This window comes from Mytilus trossulus, chromosome 2 (assembly GCF_036588685.1).
Source record: "Mytilus trossulus isolate FHL-02 chromosome 2, PNRI_Mtr1.1.1.hap1, whole genome shotgun sequence".
NCBI classification, from domain to species: Eukaryota; Metazoa; Mollusca; class Bivalvia; order Mytilida; family Mytilidae; genus Mytilus; species Mytilus trossulus.
This window is the reverse complement of record NC_086374.1, coordinates 30593634-30617572: the sequence shown is the minus strand read 5'-3', so window position 1 is coordinate 30617572 and position 23939 is coordinate 30593634. Positions and strand designations below refer to the sequence as shown.

Sequence of the window (23939 nt, the reverse complement as noted above, 5' to 3'; positions counted from 1 at the left end):
ACACGTGGCAAACAACGACAGCAATATAATCTACGATAGTACCTTCTACACACTCTGCATGCACTGATTGATGTTCCCACCATTTTTAGCACTATTACATGGAAAGTCAAAGAACATCTATACCAGATTCCTCTCACTACTGACTAAAGACTGCTTGCACCCATCGCCAGATTCAACTGAATCCAACAACTTTCTTCATAGATGACGTCACTACGTACTGGGTTGAAGCAAACAGACAGCTATGAAACCATTATCGAACAGAAGGACCAAGGACAACAAACCACTTAGAAGGATGGCACAGCGGTTTGAAAAAGATGATCCAAGTGCCACACCCAACTGCATGATGGTGATATTACCGTATTTCAGTTTGCAGACACTGCCTCCTATTTGTTACACATAAACAAACAACAACCACTGAATTACAGGCGCTTTACTTGAATGTTCATAACATACTAAATGTATGTTCATATTGAAATTGATAGAAAACCTTAAAAATGGGAATATTGGAGATAAAGGAGGAGGGATAAAAAAAAAAAAAAAGAAGCATTTTCCTGTCCCCAATAACCTATGACTTATGATACTTTTGCTGAAATTCTCCAGTCGTTCACTATTTTACAAAATTCTTCCAACACTTTGCATACTTTAAACTACGCTCTAAACGCCCGCGATTTCGCGGGTGTGTTCTAGTACTTATGTATTATGTATGCTTTATTGTTGAACTTTCAATAATATGTGTGCTAAACATATTATCAATTGTGTTCTAAAATACTGGTTTGAAACTAATTATCATACATTAATGAAGAAATGAGTAGTGCTTGGAATCTGATATTTTATGATGAAAATGAAGAGGTTTGATTATCTTTACCATTTAAAGTTAAACTTACATTTTCTATCTCCCCTAGCAAATTCTATCTCCAATTCTCTGCCCTGGTATCTAGTTCTGTCTAAGTGATAAAGTGCATCATCAGCATCTCTAGGATCTTCAAATGTCTCACTTGTTAAGGATTATGCATTTTAAAACAGCATGCAAATGTATGCATCATTTAATATTAAAATTTCGTTTTATATGTCTGAACTATAAATTTCTTAATCATTTCATAAACTTATCATATTTCTAATAATTTACAACCAGATGCTCCACAGGGCGTAGCTTTATACGACCGCAGAGGTTGAACCCTGAACAGTTGGGGCAAGTATGGACACAACATTCAAGCTGCATTCAGCTCTAAATTTGGATTGTGATTAAATAGTTGACACAGCATAGGTTTCTGACACAGAATGAATGTGTTCTAATGAACTTAAAATTTTTGTTTTCTCTTAGAGCAATTCACTATGCTGTTGAATATTAATCCTCTCAAAAAAATGTTTGAAGAAATTTTCTTTTTATTTATGAAATTTCAAATGAGAAAAATTGAACCTAATTTTTTAATCACATCCCCCTTTCCCTTATTCCAAAACTAATCTCAATTAAAATTTTCTAATGGAGTTTGCAACAATAACTACTCATTTAAATACATCATAAAATATTAAGATGTAAAAAAACGGCTTGTTATCACTGAATGGTAAAGATCATTTAAATTTATCAATTGGTAGTAAAAAGTGAATATACATTGTATATTGTATATAACAAAGATTTAAGTTGATTCTGGACAAAGAAAGATAACTCCAATTAAAAAAAATTCTTGCAATAAGATATTTCTTGCTTACTATTCTGGACAAAGAAAGATAACTCTAATTAAAAAAAAAAATTGCTATTTCACAATATTGTGAAATTAGATATTTCTTGCCATTGCACAATACTGTGCAATTGAAAAGACTTGCTATTGCACAATACTTAATATAATAATTTTAGATCCTGATTTGGACCAACTTGAAAACTGGGCCCATAATCAAAAATCTAAGTACATATTTAGATTCAGCATATCAAAGAGGCCCAAGAATTTAATTTTTGTTAAAATCAAACTTAGTTTAATTATGGACCCTTTGGAACTTAATGTAGGCCAATTTGAAAACAGGACCAAAAATGAAGAATCTACATACACAGTTAGATTTGGCATATCAACGAACCCCATTTATTTAATTTTTGATGAACTCAAATAAAGTTTAATTTTGGACCCAGATTTGGACCAACTTGAAAACTGGGCCAATAATCAAGAATCTAAGTACATTTTTAGATTCAACATATCAAAGAACCCAACGGATTCATTTTTTGTCAAAATCAAACTAAGTTTAATTTTGGACCCTTTGGACCTTAATGTAGACCAATTTGAAAACATGACTAAAAGTTAAGAATCTACATACACAGTTAGATTCGGCATATCAAAGAACCCCAATTATTCAATTTTGATGAAATCAAACAAAGTTTAATTTTGGACCCTTTGGGCCCCTTTTTCCTAAACTGTTGGGACCAAAACTCCCAAAATCAATACCAACCTTCCTTTTATGGTCATAAACCTTGTGTTTAAATTTCATAGATTTCTATTTACTTATACTAACGTTATGGTGCGAAAACCAAGAAAAATGCTTATTTGGGTCCCTTTTTGGCCCCTAATTCCTAAACTGTTGGGACCTAAACTCCCAAAATCAATACCAACCTTCCTTTTGTGGTCATAAACATTGTGTTTAAATTTCATTGATTTCTATTTACTTAAACCAAAGTTATTGTGCGAAAACCAAGAATAATGCTTATTTGGGCCCTTTTTTGGCCCCTAATTCCTAAACTGTTGAAACCAAAACTCCCAAAATCAATCCCAACCTTTCTTTTGTGGTCATAAACCTTGTGTCAAAATTTCATAGATTTCTATTAACTTAAACTAAAGTTATAGTGCGAAAACCAAGAAAATGCTTATTTGGGCCCTTTTTGGCCCCTATTAAATTCCTAAAATGTTGGGACCAAAACTCCCAAAATCAATACCAACCTTCCTTTTATGGTCATATACCTTGTGTTAAAATTTCATAGATTTCTATTCACTTTTACTAAAGTTAGAGTGCGAAAATTAAAAGTATTCGGACTCCGACGACGACGCAGACGACGACGCCAACGTGATAGCAATATACGACGAAATTTTTTTCAAAATTTGCGGTCGTATAAAAATGAATTAAATATTTGTTTCTCATGCTTGTTTTTTTTATATATATTGATGCACATAAAAAGATATATAACACTAATAAATATTTTATAAGACAATTGATCTCCCAGTGCTTTGCGCTCAGAATCTGCTCCATTTTACTCAAACTTATGTGCATTTAAAACAATTACCATAGCTTTAACAACAAATGATGACTTTTAAAAAGATATAGTTTTTTTGTTTTTTTTAAATAGGATCTTTTTTAGATTTATATAACGTCAGTTAGTTTAAAGACATGTATGATCAGCATCTTGAAAGCAAACATTGTTTGTCATAAAAATAAGCACCATTACTTATTCTTTATTTATTCTTTGTCGTTAGATCTTTTGAGTATAAGACGAGCAACTATCTTTATCTTTGCCTTTATTGCACGACAGTAAAAACATGCCAAGTCTTGCATCTTTGTCTTTATTACATTCTGTCATATTTCCGTTGTTCGATGTTCTTTTAACTTTACTTTTATGCCTGTGTCTTTTATCTTTTGTCTTTTAGATATCTTTTTCGATCAATTAAGTTTGCCAAGTACATGTATGACGTTAAGCCTTTTATCTGTTTCTTTAATACTATATAATCTTTATCTTTGTGCTTTCATAAAATTAGCTCTTTTGACTATATCTCTTTTGCATTAAACGGTGACAATTCTTTGTCTTTTTTCTACCCCTGACTTGCAGTCTGAGAAAAAAGAAAAGTACAATATTAGACACACATGTAGATGGACAATTCATTGCCTATTGCATGCAGTGTTCTTATAAACTAAAGTAAAAATGATGCAATATATACTAAACATTTATACATTTATATTTATTTTCACAGCCTCCAATAGTTTTTCGTATTACAGCCATTGCCATACTGAAGTTTGTCCCAAAACTATATCACAGATTTTAACATGTTAACTACAAATGTAGTCAAATGCTAGTATGACAATTAAAATAAAAAGAAGTCTACATTGTATGTGACATGATTACCAATATAACAACATCAGAAAACTGAGAAAAGTTATCTAAGACTTCATGTTAGTTGGTATATATTTGGAAATCTTTTACATTTATCATTATAGTAGAAAGATCACAATTTTCAAATAACAAGTAAGTTTTTTAATGAAACGCACATTTCCATAATAATAATGAGTAGATCAGTTTGTACATCTTTTTAATGAAAGGATATTGAATATATGCAAATCCTCTAGGTAGCCTAGAATAATAGTCTAATGGTATATAGACATCTTTCAATGGTCCATATTTACCAAACATCGCTCTCATTTCATCTTCCCTAAAGTAAATTAACATAAACAATACATTGTAAACTAACTAGTAAAGTTCTAAATAAAACTTCAAAAAACTTGATTAAGCTAACTCTTAAATTCTGCTGTTGAAATCACAAAAAAAATCTTTATTAAAGTTTTATAAAGATTAACATTTCTTTTCAATTTTATAATTTTGTTTTAACTTAAGTACACATAAATTATTTTGTAGTAAATGTAGTTAATAAGCCATTCAAGTATATTAAAATTGAATCTCTTTAGTAAAGTGGGTAATATCATTTGACTTTAGTTAAAATGACTCAAATACTACATTGTTTCCTTAATCAATTGTTAATTCCCCAGGGTGTCCATTTACCCTATATTGCTTTTGTCATAAAAATAAATAACTTTAAATAAATTTTTTATTGAAATTGTATTTAATTAAAGGGGCGCTATATATTAAAAAAAGTCATATATTTTTGTTTGCTGGATCATTAATGACAAGTCACTTATTCATTTGATCAGTCAGTGGGAGGAGTTAAATAACCATGACTAGGTCAGAAGGTCTGCGCTATTAAGCAATACATCTTATCTCACTATTTGTGCGCCATCACAAAAGTTCCCGTAAATTTTGACGTCATAATGCAAAATATCTGACGCCACAGTGGAAAAGTGACAGTTGTATGACGTCAATAGTTGAAGTGGCGTTGATTATCTGGTCCACCAAGCATATATATCAAAATACCAAATTATAAGGACGAATTGGGATGAGTTGACGTTGGTTAACATGACTTTGGCGAGCAGTTCAAAATCGTTTTCGAAACTGATTCTCTTCCATACATTTTCTTATCAGACTAGATAATATCAATTTTATATTGAGTCCGTGACAACAAAATTACACAGGAACGACTGTGAGAGCAAGGAATGGCGGAAAAGTATAAGCGAGGCGATGGACAGTGATCCAAAGAAATTATGGGCTCTCTAAAATTAGTGGTGACTATAAAAAATATATATAGTGTGCAGTAAATATGCAATTTCTAGTCAACTTGGAAAATGAATGAAAAATAACCTTGCTCCTTCGTTAACATTTCTGACATATAAAGACGTATTTGGAGGCCTTGAATAACGTGACATTTTGATGTAAATTTCCTACTGCGCAAGCGTTTTTAAAACTGGTGTCTAGCACTAATTTCCAGACGTAAATCGGACGTACACTTAGCAAGGAAGCAGTTTAATATTTCGGTTACCTCCCTTTCAGGAAGTGCGGGCACTGGTTGTCAGCGAAAACAAATGGTGGATCCAAAAAGTGCAATAATTAAGAATATTTTTGCTGTTCAAACGCTACAGTTATGTTTTTCTCGTACATTTCTACAAGATTAAGAATATAGAAATGACTTTCCTGTATGAAAATGGATGATTTATGCGTTAATTATACGTAATAATTGTCGAACTGTACTTCAAAGAATTAAAAAAAAGAAGATAAAATTAAAAAAAAAAAAAAAAAAGAGGGCAGTTAGCCATCACTATCATACAACTTTATTTCATTTTACTGTTTACCTCCTTTGATCAAAAGTTCTCAAGATATTATGTCTATGCACACAAAGAATTTTAATATGGATTCATTTAAAAAACCAGAACCAAACAATTTTAAGTTGACAGATTTTAGAAGAGACTTGCATAATCGACACAAAAGAGAAGTCCATATGAGAAAAGAACGATTACGGGCAGTTGAGACTAGGTTCCTTGCAAAACAAATGATAACTGTGGACACATCAAGAGCCAGATCAAATTGTGATGTGGTCAGAATGTGTATCAAGGAACTTGGGATGAAAGAGGTACATGTAACGTTCTTTTACATCAGTAGTCATCACTTTTTAAATATTAATGTACAAAATGTACATTTGCAAAAAATGAAATGAAGTTTAATTCAATAGAACATTTCATGTTATATAATAATTAGGACCAGTCCTCAATCCATGATTGTAATGCATGGCCTGATGCATATGAAAATAACAAAATTTTATTCAAGTAGGATTTCAAAAGTTATTTACATCATATGGTAAGAAGTCTGTCAATTATTCATTTAAACTTGCATTAAGACATTGAACAAAACACTTTTGTTAATCTATAAGGTTTAAAGCTGCAAATGCATTTTTCTTTTGAAAAGGAATAAGTGGTCTTTTTATGGACCAACATTTGCATGTAAATGTAACATCTATTTATTTATTTTTTCAGTTCCCTTTTGGTAGAAAAGAGCATTGTGATATACATTGGCATGCTGTTAGCTATGAAGAAAATCCAGACCTATATGGGGGAAAAGTTAATAAATTTCCAGGTATACATGTAATTAAAATTTCTAGAAATCAGAGGTAAATTATAATGTACGTCATAATTTAAAAATATGAAGGGTAAAAAGTACAAATGAAGTAATACTATATTGTGATTGCACAAAAAGATGCTATTTGCAAAAATAAAATATAAAAGTAGACTTTTGAAATGATCTGCCTTTTTATTTTATTATCCCTTATAAATTTGCCAGAAAACTTTCCTTTTTTTTTTTTAAATTCATATTCAATTTCTGTTTGAAAAAGCCATTCTCTTGGCAATCCAATTTGTCACATTTTCATTTTCCTTTTGGTTAAAACAAATGTATCAGGTCATGTAAATTTAACGTTATCAAAAAATAAAGTTGAACCAAAAGCGTGCGACTTTTTTTTTAAAAGCTCCCTGAAATATTAACCTTTAAAGTATCTGTTGTAAATTTGTCATTTTTGTCCTTTAAATAATCTGCTAATCTTGGAAAAGTACTATAATTAGAAATTCCTTTTTTTGACGATTTATGGATACATCTGGATAGATGAATGAATTATTTGAAATTACTTTAATACATATAATAACATTGCAAAACATTTGTCTGTCTTATAATTGTCTAAATGATTTTAAAGGTATGACAGATATCTGTAGCAAGATGATGTTGTTTAGAAGTTTGGATCAGATGAGAGAACTGTTTCCATCAGACTATGATTTTTATCCGAGAACATGGTATATGCCTACACAGTTTCATGAATTTTCCTGTGAAGTAAGAAAATTGACAGAAAAAAAAGTAAAACCTAGACCAACATACATTGTAAAACCAGATTCAGGTGCTCAGGGAGATGGTATTTATCTAATCAGGGATCCAGTAGATTATACGCCATCACCAAATGGAAAGTGCCATGTTGTACAGGAATATCTAAGTCATGTTTATTTGATAGATAGATATAAATTTGATTTGAGAGTATATGTTGTGTTAAAAAGTATAGAACCTTTGGATATACACATCTGCAAAGATGGTCTTGCCAGGTTTTCAACTCTTCCGTATGAAACTCCCACATACAAAAATTTGCATGAATCTTTTATGCATTTGACAAATTACTCATTGAATAAAAGAAGTACGACTTTTAACAGATCAGAGCGTAGTGATGAAGGAAGTAAAAGAACTATAAGCAGTGTCTTACGCAAAATCAATCTGAATGGCAAGGATGGGGACCAAGTATGGAAGACCATAGAAAGAATAGTGTGTAAAACAGTTATTGCTATGTTACCTACAATGAGGATTGAGTATCAAGCTAATATACCTCCAGGAAAAACAAAACTCTCTTGTTTTCAGGTATTTATTATTATAAATGTTCAGACTTATATAAGTTAATTATGTACATACATTCTTATTTTCAATCAAAGTGCACTGTGAATAAGGCTATTTGTTTTGTTTAACAAGAGATCTACATGTAGGAATTTCATAAAAAGTCAGGTTCATATTGCTGATTTTCTGAAACCTTTTTATTTGACTTTTAACAGACTGGTGAGATAACCTTTTTTAACTTTTAAGTATTGGCAAAAAAGATTTATCTTTACTTAATATGTCACTAGTGCATGCAGTGCTGATAAGAAATGTAAGATATTGTTGTTAAAGGTGCATATTGAAAATCATTACTTAATATATTATATAATTATATAAACATATGATATTTACATGTATTATGTGTACATATTACATACAGGTATTATCAATATCAGACTATCAGTACTAGTACACACTTAAGTTTGATTTTCAGCAATTCTTTTAATAGATAACTGAACTTTTGTCAATTTTTGTGAAAAGATTTGTGAAATATGTTACAATCTTGGTGATGCTCTTTTAAAGAATAGTACATGTATGTGGTGAAAAAAAGGTTAAAATTACACATGTTGCATGTAGGAGATTTGACTTTCAGATAGAGACTATGCACTTATATCTAGAGAGCATTGACACAATTTCACAACAAATTAATTTATACTGAAACATGATTTGGGTTGTTTTGATTTATTGCTATTTTTAACATGTTTAGATTACTTGCTAAGTATTGTTAACCTAAATATCTTATCCGATTGAAATGTTATTTAAAACTTAAGCCAAGTTTTAACACCTTTATTAATCAAGACATATTGTTTTACAAGAGGTCATGATGGTTTTATTCATTTATTTCATTTATTATTCGTGGGGAAATTTTCAAATGATACATATAGCAGTGCATTGTATATAAAAATTATATTAGTAAAATCATGTAATACTTGCACATGTATATCATTGTATATATTATACCGATAACAATGGCTGAAAAAATGTTATATTCATCAATGAGACACTAAGCTAACTCTCAATCAAATATAGCAAATTATATGTAGTTGAAAATCCTTTTTTTATCTGTTGACAAATTTAAAGTATAGTATTTTTATCTATACCTGTTAATAGTATCATGTACTATTTATTAAATGCCCTTTGTAACATCATGTCAATCAGACTAATACTTTATGTCATATTTAAAACTTATCATAGATATCCTGATGTTATTAAAATGTTTTATGGTTTGTAAAAATACAAATTGTAAAGATAGCAGTTTAAATGGTTTTTAAAATGGGTTAGTCAGTTATCATGATCATACCAATTACATATATGTTGTGATAGACCTACATGTAATCTTTAATAATGTACAAATAGATTTTGATTAGCTTGCTTAACTGTACTTAAACCTAGAACTTTCTTCATTGTTCAGTCTTTCTCTCGTGAAAATGTCAAATATTACACAGTTATCTACTATGGCTCTGCTGAAGAAAAAAAAAATTCATCATGTTCATCAGTCATAATTAATTTTAAAAAAGTATATATTCATCATTTGTAATTGATTAATATTAATATTTTAATATCATTGAATCTTTTTAAACAGTTAGCCTTAATTCCTCTTAAAAGCCTTATTTGAGGATTGAGGTCTTATTAGAGACTATTTTATAAGTAGAAAAAGTAATATATATATGTAACACTCAGAAACATGTCCTTCCCCCCAAACGTGTCTGATTCCCCCAAACATGTCTAGTTGAAAACTGCGCTAAAGCGTGTCATTTGTATAAACGCCCAAATGTGTCCATTTCTCAACTAACCCCCAAACGTGTCCAATCCCCAAATCGTGTCCATATCAAGCATTATTTGGTTATTGCTATTTCATTATTACGGATGCTAATTTTACCATTTCTTTAAAAATATACATAAGCACGTTAGTACTTTTTCAAAACGAAAGAATTAAACTGGGTTAAAGAGGGGGCGTCATTTCGGCTATTTTGTTTGTAAATTGTGAGCAAACATGTTGAGTTAAACTGTACAGTTAACGGGTCAAAGTGTCCCTTTCTCTGCACGTTAAAACTTTAATGTTCTCTCCACATTTGTAATTATGCATGAAATACTGACAACTGAATAATTCGCAATCAACAGTCTAAAGTTAATTTATTCAGTAGAACTGAAAAAAACATTAATACTTGTATGTTTTCTCTAATTTGCATGAAATAATTGCAACTGGGCAATACGCAACCAGCAGTCTAGAGTTTATCTTAACAAAAGAACAGTAAAAACATTAAAACATTTATGTTAAAATGTAAAAAAAACAGGTAGCCTATGTTCTCTCTAAATAGAACTGCAAAAGCATTAAAACTTGTATGTTCTCTCTAAATATGCAACTGGACAATATGCGATCATCAGTTTAAAGTTTAGTTTAAAGTTAATGTGTACAGTACAACTGTAAAAACATTAAAACTTGCAAAACTAGTGTGCACTCTAAATATGCATAAAGTACTTGCATCTGGACAATACCTAATCAACTGTCTAAAGTTTATTCATACACTACAATTTGCATTTAAAACCAGCGTTGATCACATAACAGTCATATTCATAAAAAAAAGAATCTATAAAACTTATGCATGAAATATTTGGCACTGGACGTTATGTTTCTTATCGTGTGTCTTTAGTGATGGTGGAAACCTAAAATTTATTAAAAACCCGGATAACAAGTTTATAATTTGATGGGCTTTTGAAATACACACAAACTATTGATAAAAGTGGGAAAAATACTGTTAAAAGTTTGCCATGCAATATTCGGATAAAATTAATATAAAAGGCATCATCGTAGTTTATAAGTACAAAATAATTAATAAAGTTAACGATTAATTCAACTCCAGAACTATGTGTATGTTCGCGCTAAAGGAATATGAAATACTTGCAACTGGACAAAAAACAACTGCAGTCAAAGTTACTTAGCAATAACAGATTAATTTTCCAATTATTATCATTAAAAACCTACATCGAACTATCTTTAAGAGTGTAAAAGCGCTAAAAGATGTGTAACGTTTTTGCGTTAAATATTGGACACATTTTGGTGAATAACAATAATCGGACATGTTTGGGAAATATTGCACATTTCGGACACGTTTAGGGAGAAAAGACACGTTTGGGAGAATCGGACACGTTTTGGGGGAAGGACACGTTTGGGAGTGTTACATATATACCAAAAGTAACTTTATCAGTATATTTTCCCTTTCATTTTAAAACTTAAATCTGTATAGAAAAAAACATTTCCATAAAGACTTTCAGATAAGGGCAATTATAATAGTTCTCTTGTTTGTAATTCAAGTAATCTAAGCTGCTTGAACTACATGTATTTATTGCAGCATTTACATTTTTAATATACAATAATTTAAAACAAATATAATAAATCTTTAAACAATAAGTTTCAAACATAGATATATATCAGCCCCTTTCAAAATGTATTAATAAATGAATTTAATTTTATGTTAAGTATTTAAAAGTAAAAACAAAAATTAAAAATTCTAACCACATTTACATGTACATATACAACTATATAGATATTTCAACTGCAAAATTGTCATTATAAATGAGATGTTGGACGTAAACATTTGATAGACCTGCTTATGCTATGCCTTACTTCAGAAACTAAAGAATCATCACCTCACTGAACCAATACAGTCTACAACTGAATTTGATATTTTTAATTAATCTGTATTATAGATTCTTGGTTTTGACATCATATTGATGGATGACCTTAAGCCTATGTTATTAGAAGTGAATTCTGGACCAAGTCTGAGTATTGAATGTGAGCAGGAAGTAGCTCCTGGAATAGTTGAATACGTTGCAAGTCCTACAGATGAGGAAATCAAGAGACCTTTGGTCAGAGATACTATCATGTTGGTTGTACCAAAGGAAAAGCTCAAATATTGGTAAGTTTATCATTTCATGTGCAAATATTAAGAAATATTATAGTCTCTCTGTAAATCTCCGTGTTTATGTACTGTACATACATGAAAAGGCAATGCTTTAGGAAAGAGTAAATCAACTTTGTTTAACCAGTTCCTTAATCTTTTCTAAAATACTTTTTTTTTTTAAATTTATAAGTATAAATATTTGAAAATGTGAATATGTTATAAATAATTTCTTATTTCTATATAAATTCATTTGAAGTTAATCTAATTGAAAAGTTTCAAAAAATATTTGTATTATCATAATTTATATATTTTCACACTGACCAAATGAATTTAAACTGTTTCAAAACACAGTCTTCAATATAAATGGTCAAAGCATAATGAGTAAACAATAAAAAAAAAAATTTTGCTTGAAACTACAATAATTAATTAATTTATTAATTTTAAGAAATAAAAATGCCAAGTGAGTTATACACTAGTTTTTATCTATCTGATTTGTAGTCGAAGACGGAAAAGGAGATTAAAAAGACTGCAGCAGGAACAAAGGGAGTCATGTCGAAGTGGGAAACGTCCAAGGTTTAAATCGGAACCTCTTCAAAGACAAAGAACTCACATTCTCATTATAAACGCTGATGAACCTGATGCATCAAAAAGAGAAATTGATGTCACCAAACAAATGTCTGAGATGCATTTGGATCACTACAATGGTTAGTAAACAATTTAAAAAGTATTTATTTCTGGGTTGTTATAAATTCAGAATCAGTAGCCCAACAAAGCTGTTACTTACCCGTATACTATTTTTAAAATGCAGAACAACTCACTATCCAACCTTACTTTTTAAGATTTTTTATTACTATTTAGGGTAGATGTCATTTGATCAATATAAAGCCCAACTCATTCAAATTTGGAATGGACCAGGTTGAAAAGAATATAAAATATGTATATACGCCAAAAGGGCGATTAAGTAACTAATCTTCATTTTATTGACTAGTGTATAAGTTATTCAGATATTTATTACAGTGAAACTAGTTATAAGGTTAAAGCTAGCTACATTTGCAAAGTTTCTTTTTACTTCTAAAATAATTTAAATAAATAGAAAAAGAGGTGCACTTAACCATTTGGTACTGACCTAAAGTTGTTAAACACTCAAAATAAATTGAATCTTTTGTGTGGGGTGTGTTTCAGTGAAAAAGCTCAGCTTGAAAAAATACCTTTCTAATACATTAAGGAGTTTTATTTCTTTGTTTGATAGTAAAGGCTTGTAAAACAACTTAAAACAGAGTATCTTATGATGTCTATTAAAGTTAAAAATAGAATTGAAATTAACTTTATTCAACTTTTTTATGTCTTAAGATGAATTGCTAATTGATGCAATGTACTCCTATCTAGTTTGAAATTGTTTCTGATTTTATATTTCAATAGATCAGTAAATAATGCTTGGAAGAAGCTAATTGAGGTTAAAAAAGGGAGATCATATTTTGAATAAGATATCATATTTGTCAATATAACATTATTATAATTTTTTAAAAGATCCCAGGAATCAGCATTATTTAGTCTAAAATGACAAAATCCTAATAATAAATGCACGAAATACTTACAGAACTTACAATATATCATTATTATAACTAATAGATTCACGAGACCAGGAGTCAGCAACATCTAGAGATGCTGCCAAAGACCTTAGTGAGGTTGACATGCCTAAAATGGAGTTGGATTCTGAGATGTCAGAGTCACATGACGATGACACAAACCATGAAGAGGATTCACATGAAGATGATCATGATCATGACAGTCCAACATCCCGTAAAGAATCGTGTCTGAAACATATTTATCCTGCCATATATGATGATGAATTTGAGAGGTTGAGATTATTAGAAAGAGTGGCTGAGTTATTTAGATTTTGTTTAGGAGTTAGAGGATCACTCAGAATAGGTCCAACAGGTTTCAGGACATTTGCCAGGTAAAAGGAATTAACTTTATTAACACTCTTATTTACTAACATGTACAGTTTTTGAAGAAACTATTTATTGATCATCTGGTCTCTTGCGATATTTTGCTGTTTTTATAATCTAAAAGTGGTGGGTTCATACACAAATATCCATTTGAATTTGCAAACTGTTTGCTGCAAAGTTTTGTATACTCTTTTGAAAATGGTATCCATAATGCATTAAGATTCTGGAAATATGATCCTTTTACATTTGGAGTTAATGATTCTTTATTAACCAACAAAGACAAGGTTTGTGTAATATCATAGGGAAGTCAAGATAACATGAATTTTAAGCAATCATAAACCTTTAAAACATGATCTAAATAGGTGACAATGAGTATTTTAAAGTTATTGACTTAGTTTTCTGATGTTACAGAAAATGTAGACTGAATAGAAGAGGAATGACAAATGCCTCCATAGATATTATGTATATAGATATGCAGAGAAAATTTGATCATATGAATCCAGAGAGAACTTCTGGTATGTATTTTACTCCTCATCTGATGATATCAGAATTGCTAGATATAAAATGAAACAAATACATTGGACTTGAGTGTTTAAAAAAGTTAGTTAATTTTTTTTTTTTATCTTGCCATGTTATATTCCATATACTTGGGATTCATTGTTATTCATGGGTACCATTTTTGTTGAGCCTGCGACTTTTGTCGCAGAAAGGGCGACATAGGGATAGTAATCCGGCAGCAGCAGCCTTAGCTAACTTCTTAGAAGCTTTATATTTTAGAAGGTGGAAGACCTGGATGCTTCATACATAAGCCTCATTTACGAAGTTTCTGTCAGTCACATGTTCAATGTCCTTGACCTCATTTTCATGGTTCAGTGATAGCTAGAAAAAAGTTAGATTTTTTGTAATGTTATATACTCTCTTATTATAAGTAATAGGATAACTATATTTGGGATGTGCGTACCTTGCAAGGTCCTCATGTCTGTCGGACAGTTTTCACTTGACCTCAACCTCATTTTCATGGTTCAGTGGTTATAATTAGGTTTTTATACGACCGCAAATTTTGAAAAAATTTCGTCGTATATTGCTATCACGTTGGCGTCGTCGTCGTCGTCGTCGTCGTCGTCCGAATACTTTTAGTTTTCGCACTCTAACTTTAGTAAAAGTGAATAGAAATCTATGAAATTTTAACACAAGGTTTATGACCATAACAGGAAGGCTGGTATTGATTTTGGGAGTTTTGGTCCCAACATTTTAGGAATTAGGGGCCAAAAAGGGCCCAAATAAGCATTTTCTTGGTTTTCGCACTATAACTTTAGTTTAAGTTAATAGAAATCTATGAAATTTTGACACAAGGTTTATGACCACAAAAAAAAGGTTGGGATTGATTTTGGGAGTTTTGGTTTCAACAGTTTAGGAATTAGGGGCCAAAAAAGGGTCCAAATAAGCATTATTCTTGGTTTTCGCACAATAACTTTAGTTAAAGTAAATAGAAATCAATGAAATTTAAACACAATGTTTATGACCACAAAAGGAAGGTTGGTATTGATTTTGGGAGTTTTGGTCCAAACAGTTAAGGAAAAAGGGGCCCAAAGGGTCCAAAATTAAACTTTGTTTGATTTCATCAAAATTGAATAAATGGGGTTCTTTAATATGCCGAATCTAACTGTGTATGTATGTTCTTAATTTTTGGTCCCGTTTTCAAATTGGTCTACATTAAGGTCCAAAGGGTCCAAAATTAAACTTAGTTTGATTTTAACAAAAATTGAAACCTTGGGGTTCTTTGATATGCTGAATCTAAAAATGTACTCAGATTTTTGATTATTGGCCCAGTTTTCAAGTTGGCCCAAATCGAGGTCCAATATTAAACATTGTTTGATTTCATAAAAAATTGAATAATTGGGGTTCTTTGATATGCCAAATCTAACTGTGTATGTAGATTCTTAATTTTTGGTCCAGTTTTAAAATTGGTCTAAATTAAAGTGCAAAGGGTCCAAAATTAAACTAAGTTTGATTTTAACAAAAAATAAATTCTTGGGCCTCTTTGATATGCTGAATCTAAACATGTACTTAGATTTTTGATTATGGGCCCAGTTTTCAAGTTGGTCCAAATCAGGATCTAAAATTATTATATTAAGTATTGTGCAATTATATTAAGTATTGTGCAATAGCAAGTCTTTTCAGTTGCACAGTATTGTGCAATGGCAAGAAATATCTAATTTCACAATATTGTGAAATTGCAAATTTTTTTTAAATTAAGAGTTATCTTTCTTTGTTCAGTATAGTAAGCAAGAAATATCTGCAAGAATTTTTTTTAATTGGAGTTATCTTTCTTTGTCCAGAATCAACTTAAATCTTTGTTATATACAATATACAATGTATATTCACTTTTTACTGCCAACTGATAAATTCAAATAATCTTTACCATTCAGTGATAACAAGCAGTTTTTTTACATCTTAATATTTTATGATGTATTTAAATGAGTAGTAATTGTGGCAAACTCCATTAGAATATTTTAATTGAAATTAGTTTTGGAATAAGGGAAAGGGGGATGTGATTAAAAAATTGGGTTCAATTTTTCTCATTTGAAATTTCATAAATAAAAAGAAAATTTCTTCAAACATTTTTTTGAGAGGATTAATATTCAACAGCATAGTGAATTGCTCTAAGAGAAAACAAAAATTTTAAGTTCATTTGAATACATTCATTCTGTGTCAGAAACCTATGCTGTGTCAACTATTTAATCACAATCCAAATTTAGAGCAGAGTCCAGCTTGAATGTTGTGTCCATACTTGCCCCAACCGTTCAGGGTTCAACCTCTGCGGTCGTATAAAGCTACGCCCTGCGGAGCATCTGGTTGTGTTTTGGTCTGTTTTCTTAAAATGTATGCAATAGGTCTACTATATTTGGTGTATTTTAACATTGTAGGATGTACATGTCTAGTTGTCAGGTGGCATCTGACATTGACTTCATTTTCATGGTTCAGTGGTCAAAGTTAAGTTTTTGAGTTTTGGTTTATTTTTTCTAATACTATATATGCAATAGGTCAACTATATTTAGTGTATGGAAATGTTTTATGATCTATATGTCAGTGGCGTAGGTTTTATTTGACCTTTACCTAATATACGGTTCATTGCTCCGCGTTTAGTTTTTGTGTTTTGGTCTGTTTTTCTTAAATTATAAGCAATAGGTCAACTATATTTGTTGTATGGAAGGATTGTTAGCTGTACATGTCTGCCTGGCATGTTACATCTGACCTTGACCTGATTTTCATGATTCATTGGTCAATGATTTGTTTTTTTGGTTAATGTTAAGTTTATGTGACAGTTGAAATAAAGCTTTATATTTTGGACTATCAACATAATATCAATGATTAGTAAAGATGGCGAGACATTTCAGTGTGTGCACTCATGTTTAGTGGATTAAGAGGGTAAAGGAAAACCACATAACTTAAATGTTCAACATACAAAGGCTTGAATGCAGAATTTTCAAATCAACAAAATTGTATATCCTTGAATACACAAATCTTAATTGGTTCAACCAAAAAGAAGGAATAAAAATTTTCATTATTTTTTTATAATTTCTATATGATAATAAAAGAGTGTTCCAAAGTCACCTGTGTTGCACATATCTTTTATATTCTTTTTTTCTTATAAATAATAAAATCTTACAAGAAAAGTAAGCCTGACATTCTTATGTTATGTTATGTTATGGCATGTTATTTTCAATATTACCATGGGGAATAACTCCAGTAAAATTACTTAGTCAGCAATTTTTAGAGACTTTGCTGATAATAGCCTATAATTAAAATTTTAAAATGATTTTACAAGAAATCTAGGTGTGAGAGTGCTTCAAATGCAATGTTCAATATAAATAACATGTCAAACCAACATTATTGTAACCTGTGTAAAAATAATTGATCCACCCTGATTTTCAAACTTAACTCTGACATTGTCATTATAAATCTTTGATATAAAAATTTCATAAAAATCCTAAGAGAAATGTTGTAAGAATGCTTATCATCCCATTTTTCATATTATCTATATTTCCAAGGGACATAACTCTTTCAAACAGGTGCATTGGCTCATTGAACGCTCCAGTGAGACCTAGCTGAAATTAATAACCTTTGATGTAAATTTCATAAATATCTGTCAAGAATTGTACATGTGAGCACTTACAATGCAATATTCCAGAAAATTTACTTTTCCATGGGACATAACTCCTGTACAAATAATTTATCAGCACTGATTTTCAAACTTGTCCCAGACATTGCTGATATAAACATTCCATATAAACATAATTATAACCATCCTATAAAAAATATATGTTAAATGTAATTTTTTTTGTCAGATTTGTTTCCAAGGGACATAACTCTTTCAAAAATAATGGATTGTTACTGATTTTAATAGATGTCTCTGCTGATGAAAATTTCATAAATATCTGGCAAAATTGTAAACTTGAAAGCACTTACAAAGCAATTTTCAAGGGACATATTTCAGGTGCAAATAATTGATATAAGCTGAATTTCAAACTTTTCCCTGACATCAGCGATATAAATTACATAATAATCCTATCATAAATATAGACTTGAGAATGCTAACATTGTAATTTTCCATTTAATTTACATTTCCAACGGACATAACTCCTTAAAAATAATTATTTTGCATTGATTTTAGAATTTTATCAAAATATTGCTAATATAAACCTTTGATATAAAATCTTATGAGAATGGTTTACATTAAAGTGCTAAAAAAACCTGACAGACAGACACCCAGTATTTCACTATTTGTATGTCCCATGCACCATGTTGCTTGGGTTCAAAAGGGCAAATCTGTTGATACTCTAAATAAAATGTATAAAAGTATATGTGAAAATAAAATGTAAGTGAAGAAGATGTGTTAAAAAAAAAAATTGAAGAAATTATTAAAAAATGACATTATATTTGATTTACATTTGTAATATTTTAACAGACAATAAGCCAAAGAAGACAGTAGGTGGGTTATCAATGCTTTGTATCACAATCATTCTGTAAAATAAATTAGTTTCAGCTCTGATCACAAGATTAGTGACAAATCCAAACTGGATTTAATAGCTTAGAATATTAAGATGTTTGATACATTTAGTACAGATTCTAATGTCAATGGTAATTGGGTAACATCAATCGGGATACTTTTAATGAACAACCTAAATTCAAGCACAAAAATATCTTTTAATGATAAATTTAAACCATTGCATTAGAATCTGAATAATTGTCTTGTTTTTGAATAAATGCCATTACCAATCTTGTTCTTCACTGTTGAAGCTAGTGTTTTTTGCACTGCAGGTACTTGCAAGAAAACTCAGTTTGAATAAGTGAAAGACAGATTGAGTATGGCATATTTTCAGATGCAATACACTTAGTATTCCTTAGGTTTGCACTCAGTTGGCTTTTGTACTATCGTTGGTATTATTAGAATTAGATCTTAACTCATATTAGCTTATCATCAGGTAAAACAGTTTTCACAGTTCATGATGTTAAAGTATGAAGACTTGACAAGCAAATGTTAGAATATGTAAAAAAAGATCTGAAACATTCATATTTACATGAAAAAGTATTAATTAGTTTATTGTGTGGAATATTTCTTCAATGGACAACAAATTTGTATTTGAAGAATAATTATTTTGATGTCTCTTACACATTTAACATTAAACAAAAGTATTGAAACTTGGCACAAATTTGCTTGTCAACCTTTAAATTGCTTCCTTTTACTGAAAATTTTCTCCAAGGTGATAGCCACAATAAAACACTGATGGTGTAGAGAAATTCATGCAAAGAAAAATTTAAGGATTTAAAATTAATCCGCTGTATAATAGTGTATTCTTTAATAAAAATTGTAGAAGACAAATTATTTCACATAAAGATAAAAAAGGATAACTTCTTAGGTTACCTTTCTTGTCAAGACATACTACATATAGGTAAGTTTTTGTCAAAGTTTGGTTTCTACCAGTATACTTTTTTCTTGTTAAATCAGGTGGTGAGTTTCAGTTTTTCAAGTAAGATTTTTTTTAAGGATATTATTATTATATTAATCACCTATGTTATGACAATAAGAAATGTTACAGATGTTGAAGCAGCATATATTTGGTATTTTTTATGCCCAAGTGAGGCAATTATGTTTTTCAGTCTATGCATGATGATGCCATCTGATGGTTCCTCAGTCCTACTGTTCGTTTGTTCATCAATTCATTCGTCTGTCCTGCTTCAGGTTAAAGTTTTTGGTCACAATAGTTTTTGTTGTAGTTGAAGTCCAATCAACACAAACTTAGTATGCATGTTCCCTATGATTTGATCTTACTGATTTTAATGCCAAATTAGAGTATTACCCCAATTTCACGATCTACTGAACATAGAAAGTAAAAGTGTGAGTAGGGCATCCATGAACATGTACTTTGGACACATTCTTGTTGGTGGTATTTTCAGTTGCAGAGTGTAATTGGTAAGCGATTTTGGTTAATACACTATAAATTCTGTCAGCCTTACCAAGGATTTGTATAGTTAGATCTAACTATACAAATCCTTGGCCTAACATAGTTTAAATATATGACTAGATATAATTCTGAGTTTACATTAAAGAATATATGTCAAAAATTGAGTAAAGCTTTGTTGTAATATCAGCTTAAAAAGTTTTTCCTTTTTTATAGGTCTTTGTTTCCAGGGTTTTTTATCTTCATGTTTAGAAATTGCTAGACGAAAGTTTTATGCTCCAACAAAACTTGAAATGTTGGAAAATTTACTAGACTATTGTGAGGTAAATATTTGCCAAAGAGATGATGATATGCCACCAACCTTGCCAAGGTTGCAATACCGACCAAAACAAAGCTCATCATCATATGGCCAATCATCAACATTTCGTAGAAAGATGTCACGGGATATAAGAGAAGAGACAATAGAAGACCTTTTGGATAAAACACAAAAGAATTCTGAAATAGAAGCATTTCTTCGTCAAGGAAGAAGAATGAATTACGTTCCAAAACCTGTTGATCAACCCGCTTTTATGTCATACCATTCTGAATAGATGAAACTATATAATGTTCATATTAACCATGTATGCAAGGTTCATTTTTTTAAAGAAAATATTCCTAATTTCAAGTTGTTGTGCTACCTGTATTAGTTCTTGGTTTTAACCCTTTCAGCACCAAATAATTCCAGATGGAACATATCCATTTGGATATCAATGTGTTCATTGGTTCATTTTTCAAAGTTCAAGTACAATGCAAACCATAGGGGAATGTAATTTTGTCAGTTAACAATACATTGGAAAGAAAGAAAGAAAGATTCATACAAAACTGGGGTTAATCAGTCATTTGTTTCATGGACTAACTATTAAGGCTGATTTCATAGTTTTCTGCAGTAGATTTTTTGGAACTTACTTTTTTTAACTCATATTGAAGGAAATAAAAATAAGTATATCTAGTCTTGTAATGTTTCTTCTAACTAAAGTTATATTATATTTGATAAGCAACACTGTTATAGTTTATATTTACCTCATATATTTAACCTTTTTATAATTCTTGTAAATTTCAGTAATTCAGTTGTTTTATATTAATTATCTTACATTATTCAGATATTTGATAATTATCTAATTGAATGTGATTACATTGTATACAAATTTAAAAGTTAGGAAAATTTTTCTTTATTTGAAATGATTCAGTTGTACGTAGCTAGCTTGTACATGTTGTAATAGACATTAAAATAAAATGCTTTTCATTCAAACTCTGATTATGACCTACAATTGAAATCATGTTTATTTAACTTGGCTTACGGTGACCTATAGTTGTTAATGTTTGTGTCATTTTGGTCTTTTGTGGATAGTTGTCTCATTGGCAATCATACCACATCTTCTTTTTTATAAGCCCTTCTTTTAGACAGGACGTATAATGGTATACCCTTGTCCGTCCATCTGACCGTCCGTCTGTCCGTCTGTTGTCCACACTTCGGACAATAACTCAAAAACACTTCCACCAATTTTCATGAAACTTAAGTGAATTGTTTATATCTATTGACGTAAGCTCTCTTTTGTTTTTTTTTAATTTCAGATTTTAAGTTTTGGATTTATAGGGCTTTATTCATAAAAAAAGGGGGTCCCTCGTCCACACTTCGGACAATAACTCAAAAACACTTTCACCAATTTCCATAAAACTTAAGTGAATTGTTTATATCTATTGACGTAAGCTCCCTTTTGTTTTTTTTTAATTTCAGATTTTAAGTTTTGGATTTATTGGGCTTTATTCATAAAAAAGGGGGTCCGTCGTCCACACTTCGGACAATAACTCAAAAATACTTTCACCAATTTCCATGAAACTTAAGTGAATTGTTTATATCTATTGACGTAAGCTCCCTTTTGGGTTTTTTTAATTTCAGATTTTAAGTTTTGGATTAATAGGGCTTTATTCATAAAAAAAGGGGGTCCCTCGTCCACACTTCGGACAATAACTCAAAAACACTTTCACCAATTTCCATAAAACTTTAGTGAATTGTTTATATCTATTGACATAAGCTCTCTTTGGTTTTTTTTTAATTTCAGTTTTTTTTAATTTTAGATTTTAAGTTTTGGATTTATGGGGCTTTATTCATAAAAAAGGGGGTCCATCGTCCACACTTCGGACAATAACTCAAAAAAACACTTCCACCAATTTCCATGAAACTAAAGTGAATTGTTTATATCTATTGACGTAAGCTCCCTTTCGGTTTTTTTAAATTTCAGATTTTAAGTTTTGGATTTATGGGGCTTTATTCATAAAAAAGGGGGGATTTTCAACACTTCGGACAATAACTCAAAAAGGCTTTCACCAATGTCCATGAAACTTTGGTGATTTGTTTATATCTATTGATGTAAGCTCACTTTCAATTTTTTTAAATTTCAGATTTTAAGTTTTTGGATTTATGGGGCTTTATTCATAAAAAAAAGGGGATTTTTAACACTTCGGACAATAACTCAAAAAGGTTTTCACCAAAATCCATGAAACTTTGGTTAATTGTTTATATCAATTGATGTAAGCTCCCTTTCAATTTTTATAAATTTCAGATTTAACATTTCCGTGTTATGAATTTTTATGCTTAAAAAGGGGGGATTTTCTGATTTTGGGATCATAACTAACACTTTCACAAAAGTTTATGCAATTTTGATAAATTGTTTATATCTATTGACATAAGCTGCCTTTCCATTTTTATAAATTTTAGATTTTATGTTTACTTAAGTAATGAATTTTTATACTTAAAAAAAGGGGGATTTTATGCAACTTTGGTGAAACTTTGGTGAATATATAAATGTAACATCCATTTTGATTTGTATAAATATCAGATTTTACATCAACTATACCAATTTCATCAGATTTTACATTTTATGCGTCTTATTAAAAAAAAAAAATTGAAAACAGCCGGACATTTAATCACTATTTCTAGTTGATCATATAAATTCATTTAAAGCATAAAAGACAAGTTAAAAGAGCAACAGGTGTATCATGCACTAAAGCGCAGCCCTTTATTATATTAGGCACCTCTTAATTCATAGGTCAAAATAAAAATGTATTGCTGATTTGTTGTTGAACTTTCTAGATGCTTTGCCATAAATAGAATACAAAATAATAGATACTCTATAAGCAGAAGAATACAAAGTAATAGATACTCTATAAGCAGAAGTAAATTATCATATAAAATTGTTTGCAATCATGTCATATTTCTTTATTGGTATATAAAATATATTTCAAAAATATTGGATATATATTGTACATTATTAGAAGATTTTGTTTAATGGTGAATTACAATTTTAAATATTTCAATTCTAATTCGCATATATGTTTTTCCTTTTATAACTGTGATTTGCTTTTTCACACTACCAGTGGTCTAGACATTAATTTATTCAACAATTTATCACTTACTTGGCGATTGTGAAGTTATATTTTGAATATTGCGATACAGTAATTACTGAATTTTTTTATACCAAAGGGTGATTTGAAGTGCAAAATCCATATCTAATTGGGATGTTATGCACAAACCAGGATTATCTCCCTTTTATCATGT

At 30.0% G+C, this 23939-nt stretch overlaps 2 protein-coding genes across 3 annotated transcripts in view; one reads left to right on the top strand and one right to left on the bottom strand.

The window, feature by feature from the left end:
- LOC134706976 (serine/arginine-rich splicing factor 10-like) overlaps window positions 1-5617 on the bottom strand; it is a 13337-nt gene extending 7720 nt beyond the window's left edge. Inside the window, exons 1-3 of the mRNA XM_063566383.1 lie at window positions 5438-5617; window positions 4293-4397; window positions 885-988 (exon numbers count right to left, since the gene is read on the bottom strand). Coding sequence (XP_063422453.1) covers window positions 885-988; window positions 4293-4397; window positions 5438-5502 — 274 coding nt within the window. The 5' untranslated portion in view covers window positions 5503-5617. The remainder of the gene's footprint in view (window positions 1-884; window positions 989-4292; window positions 4398-5437) is intronic.
- LOC134706975 (tubulin polyglutamylase TTLL11-like) lies at window positions 5609-23939 on the top strand. Of its 2 annotated transcripts, XM_063566381.1 has the most exons (9): window positions 5609-6203; window positions 6604-6703; window positions 7314-8017; window positions 11738-11946; window positions 12430-12635; window positions 13561-13888; window positions 14292-14395; window positions 18850-18873; window positions 20561-23939. In XM_063566381.1, exons 1-9 carry the CDS (start codon window positions 5955-5957, stop codon window positions 20932-20934), a joined length of 2298 nt encoding a protein of 765 aa, XP_063422451.1. In that variant the 5' UTR covers window positions 5609-5954; the 3' UTR covers window positions 20935-23939. The 2 variants fall into 2 exon arrangements, with proteins under 2 accessions (XP_063422451.1, XP_063422452.1); XM_063566382.1 differs by lacking the exon at window positions 18850-18873 and having other exon boundaries at window positions 5610-6203.

What these genes read in the sequence shown, in the direction of transcription:
- LOC134706975 (XM_063566381.1), top strand. Translation starts at nt 5,955, where the DNA reads ATGTCTATGCACACAAAGAATTTTAATATGGATTCATTTAAAAAACCA. An exon ending in GAATCCAGAGAGAACTTCTG is followed by an intron (nt 14,396 to 18,849) that starts GTATGTATTTTA and finishes ATATTTTAACAG; the next exon opens with ACAATAAGCCAAAGAAGACA. An exon ending in TAAGCCAAAGAAGACAGTAG is followed by an intron (nt 18,874 to 20,560) that starts GTGGGTTATCAA and finishes CCTTTTTTATAG; the next exon opens with GTCTTTGTTTCCAGGGTTTT.